The sequence below is a fragment of the Lichenostomus cassidix genome, chromosome W, assembly GCF_008360975.1.
Source record: "Lichenostomus cassidix isolate B80296 chromosome W, HeHo_3.0, whole genome shotgun sequence".
Classification (NCBI taxonomy): domain Eukaryota; kingdom Metazoa; phylum Chordata; class Aves; order Passeriformes; family Meliphagidae; genus Lichenostomus; species Lichenostomus cassidix.
The window spans coordinates 17126047-17134539 of NC_139510.1; the positions used below are offsets into that span (position 1 = coordinate 17126047).

Below are 8493 nucleotides of genomic sequence, written 5' to 3' on the forward strand. Positions count from 1 at the left end.
GGTTCTCATGTCCCTAGTCTAGTCTAGTCTAGTCTAGTCCCGCCCCGCCACCACTCTCCGCCTTTTCCGCTCGCCGAGGGACATTTCAAGGGCACATACCTATAAAAATATGTATCTATTCCCTCATAACTCAAAGGTGCGGCAGGAGGAAGGCGCCAGGACGCTTGAGAAGACCGGCGGGGGAAGCACTTCCGGGCCTCGCGCCTGCCTCTCCCTGCCTCCTGGGCGCGGCCTCGTCGTAAAAAGAGGCGGAGCGAGCAGCCACCATTTTGTGGAGAAAGCGCGGGGCTGGTACTTGTCTTCTGTCTGCTTTAGCTTTCCCCGAAGGAGTTGTCGCCGCCATTGTCATGTTCTCCGCCCGCGTGGCTGCCTCTCTCGCCCGCTCCCTGCCGCGGCAGGCCGGCCTGGTGAGCGCGCTCTCCCCTTCCTGCAGTGAGCGGAGGTGGTGGGTGGGAGGCGGCCGCCGCCGCCATCTTGGGGGCCGCGGTGACATTGAGAGGCTGCGGCCTCCCGCTCTCGGGAGTTTGGGGTGGAGGGCTCACCTTAGCGCTGGGTGTCAGCGGGACCAGACCTACTGCTGAGAGAGCGAGGTTGCCCTCACTTGGGGGGGGGGGAAGAGGGATGTCTAGGGGACGGCCTGTCCTTCCCCTGTGATGTGGCTTGACAGTGTTGGGGTTCAGGTTAATGTCTGAAAGCTGCCAGATCTCAGTCAAGGTGAGGAATTTGTCCTGCAAAGCTTTGCCAGGTAGTGTTTTTTTTCCCCTCGTGTTGGTGGGGAGAACGAGGATGTGAAGATCTGTCCCGACCCGTTCCCGCTGGTGTCCCTTGTGAAGGTGAACGGAGGAGAGGCCTGCCCAGGCATTTAGAGAAATAGCATTAACGGTGCCTGGATCTGCACTGGGAGCTTTATTTAAGACATAGGATTATAATATTTTATTGTATTCATTATCACAATTGGGGTTTTTTTTTGTGGTGTTTTTAGGTTTGTTTTTTGTCGTTGTTGTTTTTGCCGTTTATGTTCTAGTCATACCAGAAATTTTGCAGATTTTTTTTTTTTTAAGGAAGACCAGCCCTTAGAAGACACAATATTATTTCTCCCTTGTGGAGAAACAGGAGGGTTGTGGTGATTTCTTTCTGCCCCTAGCATTTGATGTTCAGCAGAAAGGTGGCAAGTGAGAGGAGGTGTTGCTTTGGGATCTGCTGCGGTACTGTGGTGGTGACAGCAGTGCAATGCAGAAAAATGCAGCGAATAATTTAGAGCTAAGTCTTTTACTATATGTCCTTGCTTGGTAGTGCTGGACTTGGTTCCATAACTAAAACTTGTGAATGGAGTGCTGTGGAGCTAAACTCAAAACTGAGACACATTAAATGATCAAAAATGTCACTGTGTTATCTCTCAACCTTTTTTTTTTTTTTTTAAATGAATGAGGAAATTTCAGTATTACTGAAACAATTACTTGTTTTAGATTTCCAGAAACACCCTGGGTGCAGCGCTTGTTGCTACAAGAAACCTCCATGCCTCCAAAACATGCTTTCAGAAAACTGGTGAGTGAGAAGGGTCTTCATATAACTGTGTGGTTTAAGAACTTGCTCTATCAGACAAAAGGGAATTTCAATATGGTGTGTGTGTCAGTCGACAGAATGCTTGCGGACATTTATGTACTGACAGTATTTAACTGAACTTTTGCATGGTCATATCCAGCAGACTTCACTTTATTGACTATTTAGATTATGCCCAAACCAAGGAGTGGTCACATGCCAGCTTACATAGTTTACCTGCTTTGTGAGGATTCCATTCAGAATTATCTTATTCTGATATTCAGAAGTCTTGCAGAATTATTAAAAAAAACCAAAAAACCCTCAAATTCTAGTTTTCTGTCTTGTTTGTAACAGTATGAAGGAACAGATGTCTTTCCTAGGCCTGCCAGTGTTTTGTCCTTGAGCACAACTTTTTTGCTGCCAGCATTTTGGTGTTTAGAGAAAACAGTGGCACTGCATAACTATGTTTTTGATAGTGGTTCATATACAATTTTCAAAGCGGCTCGGGGTTATTAAAGGTATTAGGAAATAGAAATTTCACAATTTCATTTACTGTTTCCTTGTTGAGGAAATAAAGGGTTGTTGGAGGTACACTGCCAAACAAATTTGAGGAATATGGAGAATACATTTTTACAGCTTATATTGAACAACTTGCTTCTTAAATGTATCAAGCTCCTTTAAATATATCTGGATCTTGGATTACAAATCACAGGGAGTTTTGATGCTTCTAGTCTAAGTAACCACTCTGCAAGTGGAGTGAGAATGTCTGTTATGAGCCTAAGACTAATTATTTAATTTCTTTCTAAGGGGAGAGATTGCTAATAGTGTAAGACATAATGAAGGAAGCTGGTAACTAAACAGTCATCAATGTTTTAATTGAAGCTGTCTTGTAATGAGGTGTTGAAGCTGCTTTTATTAGCTGGGAATACAGAAGCTGTTATTTATCTTATGCATCTAGCATGTTGCTTGCTAGACCTCATGGCACACCAGAGAGGGCCCCTTGGCCTGTGAATTCAAGACAAACTTACTGAATTTATATCTTGCCTTAATGTGCTATGTCTGGTGTGAAATGTCTCTTTCCAGGTACTGCTGAGGTATCCTCTATTCTTGAGGAACGTATTTTGGGAGCTGACACCTCTGCTGAACTTGAGGAGACTGGCCGTGTGCTCTCAATTGGTGATGGTATTGCCCGTGTCTATGGCCTAAGAAATGTCCAAGCAGAAGAAATGGTTGAATTCTCTTCTGGACTGAAGGTAAGCTTTCACTAAAGCAGTTTGTTTGGCCTAGAAATATATTTTAAAAAAATTAAGACATTTAAAAGAGAATAAGACTGTTCTTGGAGGTACCCGTATGAACCTCTTGCAAATGTCATTTCAACTTTAATAAGTAGTAACTAGTTGAAATAATACTACAAAAAGCAAATATTCTTTGAATTCATAACACTTTGCTTTCAGTATCTGGTTTTTGGCTAACATTTGAATTTTATGTGTCTTCATCTAGGAAGCAGAAGAACTAATCTGCTATTTGGATTTTGTTTTCTTTGCTTTCATGCTGGCTTTTTGTTTGCTGTTGAATAATAGCCTCATTCTATATTAGAATTAAAAATCTGTCTGACTGTTCTGAGAGTACTGCAACAGCTCTTCCAGTATTTTTAATGACCTAACTTGCTTTGGTCAGAGAATAAGCTAGTGCTTTTCCCTCATACAATTCCTAGGCAAGAGATAAATGTTATATTTAAATCCTGCTTATCCTTTCTGTTCTTTTTAGAGAGATAAATGACAATGCTAGACTGCTGCAGTATAATTATATGGTAAGTTGAAGGCTTAGGCAGCAGGCAGGTTCTCTCACCAATATGGAAATAGATGCATTGTTCATAAAAGGAGAACATTGACTATTGTTACAAATAAGATTGAGGTAGATTATGTTGCATACTCTACACTGTAGAATGATCACATTGGTATTAAACTGTGATAGTTTTTGTAGATGTTGGTATGGGTTTTCTCAGGATAATGTTACCTTTGTCCTAGGGTATGTCCTTGAATTTGGAGCCCGACAACGTTGGTGTTGTTGTGTTTGGTAATGACAGACTGATCAAGGAGGGGGACATTGTGAAGAGGACTGGTGCCATTGTGGATGTTCCAGTTGGGGAAGAGCTGCTGGGCCGTGTTGTAGATGCCCTGGGTAATCCAATTGATGGGAAGGTTAGTGTAACTAGATGCTTACTACCTCTGCTTGTCTGTGATACAGACTGCAACAGTTTCTTTCCTCTTTTTAAGGGTTCTATTGCATCTAAGACACGTAGGAGAGTTGGCTTAAAGGCCCCTGGGATCATTCCCAGAATCTCTGTGCGTGAACCTATGCAGACTGGGATTAAGGCTGTAGACAGCTTGGTACCAATTGGTCGTGGCCAGCGTGAACTAATAATTGGTGACAGGCAGACGGGGTAAGTTAAATGCCCAAGACCAAAAATGTTTCCTTAAACAGAGACTTGAGTTCAGTGTGCACCAATTTACAGAACTGAACAAAAAACTGTGTAGAGGTTGGGAGAACTGCAGGCAGCCTAATTTATCAACCTCTGTGTTACCCAGGAAAACTTCAATTGCAATAGACACAATAATCAACCAGAAACGTTTTAATGATGGGACAGATGAGAAGAAGAAGCTGTACTGTATCTATGTTGCAATTGGCCAGAAGAGATCTACTGTTGCTCAGCTGGTGAAGAGGCTCACTGATGCAGGTACAGATTTTTCAAGATTGTTGAGCCTGGTAACTAGTGACATCCTGTTCTCATTATAACGCTGAATACTGCTGTGACCTCTCCTAGCTGCAAGTATAGACAGAATTTTTTTTTATTAAATGAATGAACTATTTTTGTGGACAATAAATCTTTCTAGGTATCTGGGGGGAAAACAACCCCTAATTTTTGCAACATCACATTAGAAGACTATTTTGAGGTCCCAAAACTGCTGAATTTCTTCTGGAAAAGTCAGCCTATTTTTTTTCCTAGCAGAGCTGAGAGCTTTCTCTTGGCAGGCCTGGTGACAAGCTATGGCCTACAAGTATTTATATAGACTTGATGTGTTTCATATGCATGTAAGTGTGAATGACAGTTACAAATTTAAGTGGAGAGACTTTACTGCCCAAACATAAGGGATTAAATGATAGCATCTTTTCAGAAACAGCAATCTTATTGACCAAGGTTGTATATGTAACAGAGCTTGCAAGAGAATCAGGTACCTTACCTCTTGCCTGCTAGTCAAGCAGAGTCATAACTAGCAGGAAAAAAACCCCCACGTTTTAGGAAAATAATTTGTTTGGGACTGTGAAACAAAGGATAATATTGCCTTGCAGTAGCCAGGAAACCATGGACTTTTAGGCTGAGTTACTTCTAGAATGTGTGTCTTGGTTAAAGTTTAAACTTAATTTTAAATGAGAAAGGAGCCTGCAAGTGTTAGCCATCTGTGAATTCGCTCTTGAAGTTAGTTGAGCTAATAGGTGTGTTAATCTAGTACAGTGGGCTTTCCTGTAACAATGTAGTGATGCTGCCTGGGCTTGCTTTGGCAACTTAGTACTTCACATGTGTGTTGTATTTGCTGATTACAGGCACGATGAGGTAATATACTCAGTGGTGTGTTGCTCCAATTCTTTCCAGATGCCATGAAGTACACTATTGTGGTGTCTGCCACAGCATCTGATGCAGCACCCCTTCAGTATCTGGCTCCCTATTCAGGCTGCTCCATGGGGGAATACTTCAGAGACAATGGAAAACACGCGTTAATCATCTATGATGACTTGTCCAAGCAGGTCAGGAAACGTTTATAGGCCTCATAGTCTAACATTGGTGTTTGTAGCTGTAAGATCACCTCAAGTTTAGAAATCCAAAATGTTAAATGAGCTACTGAGGTCTGAAAGCTTTCTTTATACCACACAGGCTGTTGCCTATCGTCAGATGTCTCTGCTGCTGCGTCGTCCACCTGGCCGTGAAGCCTACCCAGGTGATGTGTTCTACCTCCACTCTCGCCTGCTGGAGAGAGCAGCCAAAATGAATGACTCCTTTGGAGGCGGCTCTCTGACTGCCTTGCCTGTCATTGAAACTCAGGCTGGTGATGTATCTGCTTACATTCCAACCAATGTCATCTCCATCACTGATGGACAGGTAGGACTTTTTGCATCCCAGTGCACATCTGTGTTATTTACTGGCAGGTCTCTGGGGAGGCTTGCAAGCTTCTGACCAAGATAATAAAACAATTATCTCCTACAGATTTTCTTGGAAACTGAGTTGTTCTACAAAGGTATCCGTCCAGCCATCAATGTTGGTCTGTCTGTGTCCCGTGTAGGTTCTGCTGCTCAGACCCGGGCTATGAAGCAGGTAAGCATGAAACTGCTGCTCCTCTTTCTAGAGATGAGTAGTGTGTAGGCTTTCCAACCCATTTCACTCTAAAGAGCTGTGAATAGAGAGGGAATAAAGCTTTGGATCTCTTAGTGTTATGAAACTATAAAAGAACAAACTTTGGGAATCTCTTTAATATTTCCATTACCTGTTGAGTGAGGTGGGGGAGAAAGGAAAATAGTATCTACATAAAGATGTAGGATTAAGTTTTAGTATGGTGAGCTGGGTACTGATCTAACTAGAAATAGAGAATGCTTTCTTAACCCTGTGCATTTAGACCATATATGGAATTAGAGGTTTGAAATCAATGGTCCCTGTTTTAGGGAAGCATGCTTATATTAAAAGGTGGGATATTTGGAAATGCATATAATCATCTGTCAGAATCTTGGGATTCACTTTTCTGGTATGGAAAGCAAAGCTAACTTGTGATAACTGTCACCTGAAGATAACCTGTGAACTCCTAGATAGGTTTAAAAGGTGATCAAACTCAGTCTGACCTGTATCTTCTTGTAGGTGGCAGGTACCATGAAGCTGGAATTGGCTCAGTATCGTGAAGTAGCTGCCTTTGCCCAGTTTGGCTCTGATCTGGATGCTGCTACACAACAGCTGCTGAACCGTGGCGTACGTCTGACAGAGCTTCTCAAACAAGGACAGTATGGTGAGTGTCTTGAATTTAAAAAGTCTGCATTTCACGTTAGTCTCTTGTGCTAACAAGATTGTATTTACCATGTGCACAGAATGGACACGGTAAATGCTGCCACAAAGACCAGACTTGCTTGAACCATGTTGTATATGTGCAGTTGATCTTCAAAGAAAGGACTGCATAGTACTTATGTGAGAGTTAGCAGTAGTATGAGTGCTCTCTTTTCTGCAGTTCCCATGGCTATTGAGGAACAGGTTGCAGTCATCTATGCTGGTGTAAGAGGTCACTTGGACAAGCTGGAGCCCAGCAAAATTACTAAATTTGAGAGTGCTTTCCTAGCTCATGTACTGAGCCAGCACCAGGCCCTCCTCTCCACTATCAGGTATGATGATTTATCTTGCTTTATCCCAAGGGTATTGACTTGATGGCTGGAGTGCAGGTAATGGTCACTGAACTGTTAATTTAGTGTATCCCAGAACATCAGGTCTTAAACTGCCTGTACCAGAACTGGAAATTAAATCAGCCTTCCAGCTGTCCAGAGCTCAGCTTCATGACTTTAGTTCTTAGGAAATCCAGTTGATGCTTAAAATGGAGAAGGGGTGTTATGTTAGTGGTACAAATTCATGCATCAAAGAGAAATGTTTTAATTCATCTACTAATTTTGTTAGAAATGGGAAGGTTTGCTGTGAAGCTTTTTTCTTTGTCTTAGGAATTAATCATATATCTATTTCTGTGTTGGAAGCTTAACTAAACTCTTTCAACAGGACTGAAGGGAAGATCTCTGACCAGACAGAAGCTAAGTTGAAGGAAATAGTCACAGGTTTCCTGGCTACTTTTGAGGCATAAACTTAAAACTGTTCAAACAGACCAGGCTCTTGTGATTCAGTGCTCCAGCTCCATCAAAGATTTAAAAGTATGTGCAACTTGAATGTACAGATCTCAATGAGAATAAAAGTTCCCATGTAAAAAGGCTTGTATATTCTGATTACCTTCTGGTTAGCTGCTTGCACCTTTAAATCTATGGAGGACTCCCTGTGACACATGCTTGCTTAAAGGAACTCTAAAAAATTGGGGGCATCTTAACTCCCCTGCTGGATAAAACTCACCTTACAAAAATGAGAAGGTATAGCAGTTAGGTTCTGAAGCCATGACCACAGTTCCCATTGCGACAGAGCTGAGGGTTGCTCTTGTTTTTATACTTTTTGCCAGGCAGCTGATCTCTGAGAAAGACATTCAGCTGGGGAAACATTTTATGTTGTCTTGTCATGGGCAGTAACTAGTTGGACCTCACAGGAATCTCTAACAACCTGATACTGTTACAGAGTATTTCTTAGAATTGCTGTCTAACCCATCCTGGGGCCTGGCTTTTGGAAAATGGGTTCTCTCGGAACTGAGGTCCTTGTGTCTTGGGACCACTGCACATTTAACTGTTAAAGTAGTAACTGCTAGAGACCCTCTGTAGTTGACTCTAATTCTGTCAGTAAACTGTCAGCAATTGTTAATGGGTGGGAGGGAGGTAGATTATATACCAGAGCATCGCTTTCATTTCCCAACTTCTGCATGCCATGTGAGGCATGAGATTCCAGTGTTAGACTTATCTGGGATGTAGGAAAGTTAAAAGTTGCTCTACTTTGTGTGGCGTATTCAATTTAACCCTGGTACACTGGAGCTTGGTCCTTAATCCTTGTTGAGCTTTTGTACTGCAGTTACCTGTGATCAGGACTGCTTTTGAGGCTGTTCACTCTGTTCCCAGTTAACTTCCTTCACAGAAGCATCCTCCTTCCTGCTTCAAACCTGCTGTGTTGCAAGCAGCTAGAAGCATTCTCACACAATTCCAGGCTAACAAGCTTCTCTGTTAATGGCCTGAGTGCTTTGAGTGTGAGCTCTGCAGCACAAGAAAAAAAGTGAGCACTTATTTTTA

At 42.4% G+C, this 8493-nt stretch overlaps 1 protein-coding gene across 1 annotated transcript; it reads left to right on the forward strand.

Moving 5' to 3' along the window:
- Positions 1 to 235: 235 nt before the first annotated feature.
- Positions 236 to 7541, forward strand: LOC146425610 (ATP synthase F(1) complex subunit alpha, mitochondrial-like). Its single transcript, XM_085041619.1, has 12 exons — positions 236 to 407; positions 1467 to 1545; positions 2623 to 2792; positions 3567 to 3740; positions 3816 to 3982; positions 4128 to 4276; positions 5192 to 5343; positions 5471 to 5695; positions 5801 to 5908; positions 6443 to 6587; positions 6804 to 6954; positions 7337 to 7541. The coding sequence occupies exons 1-12, from the start codon at positions 348 to 350 to the stop codon at positions 7416 to 7418; spliced, it is 1662 nt and encodes a 553-aa protein (XP_084897745.1). The 5' UTR covers positions 236 to 347; the 3' UTR covers positions 7419 to 7541.
- The last annotated feature ends 952 nt before the right edge of the window (positions 7542 to 8493 follow it).

Coding starts and splice junctions, on each gene's coding strand:
- LOC146425610 (XM_085041619.1), top strand. CDS start 348: ATGTTCTCCGCCCGCGTGGCTGCCTCTCTCGCCCGCTCCCTGCCGCGG. Junction 5,344..5,470: donor ATGATGACTTGTCCAAGCAG/GTCAGGAAACGT, acceptor TATACCACACAG/GCTGTTGCCTATCGTCAGAT. Junction 6,955..7,336: donor GCCCTCCTCTCCACTATCAG/GTATGATGATTT, acceptor CTCTTTCAACAG/GACTGAAGGGAAGATCTCTG.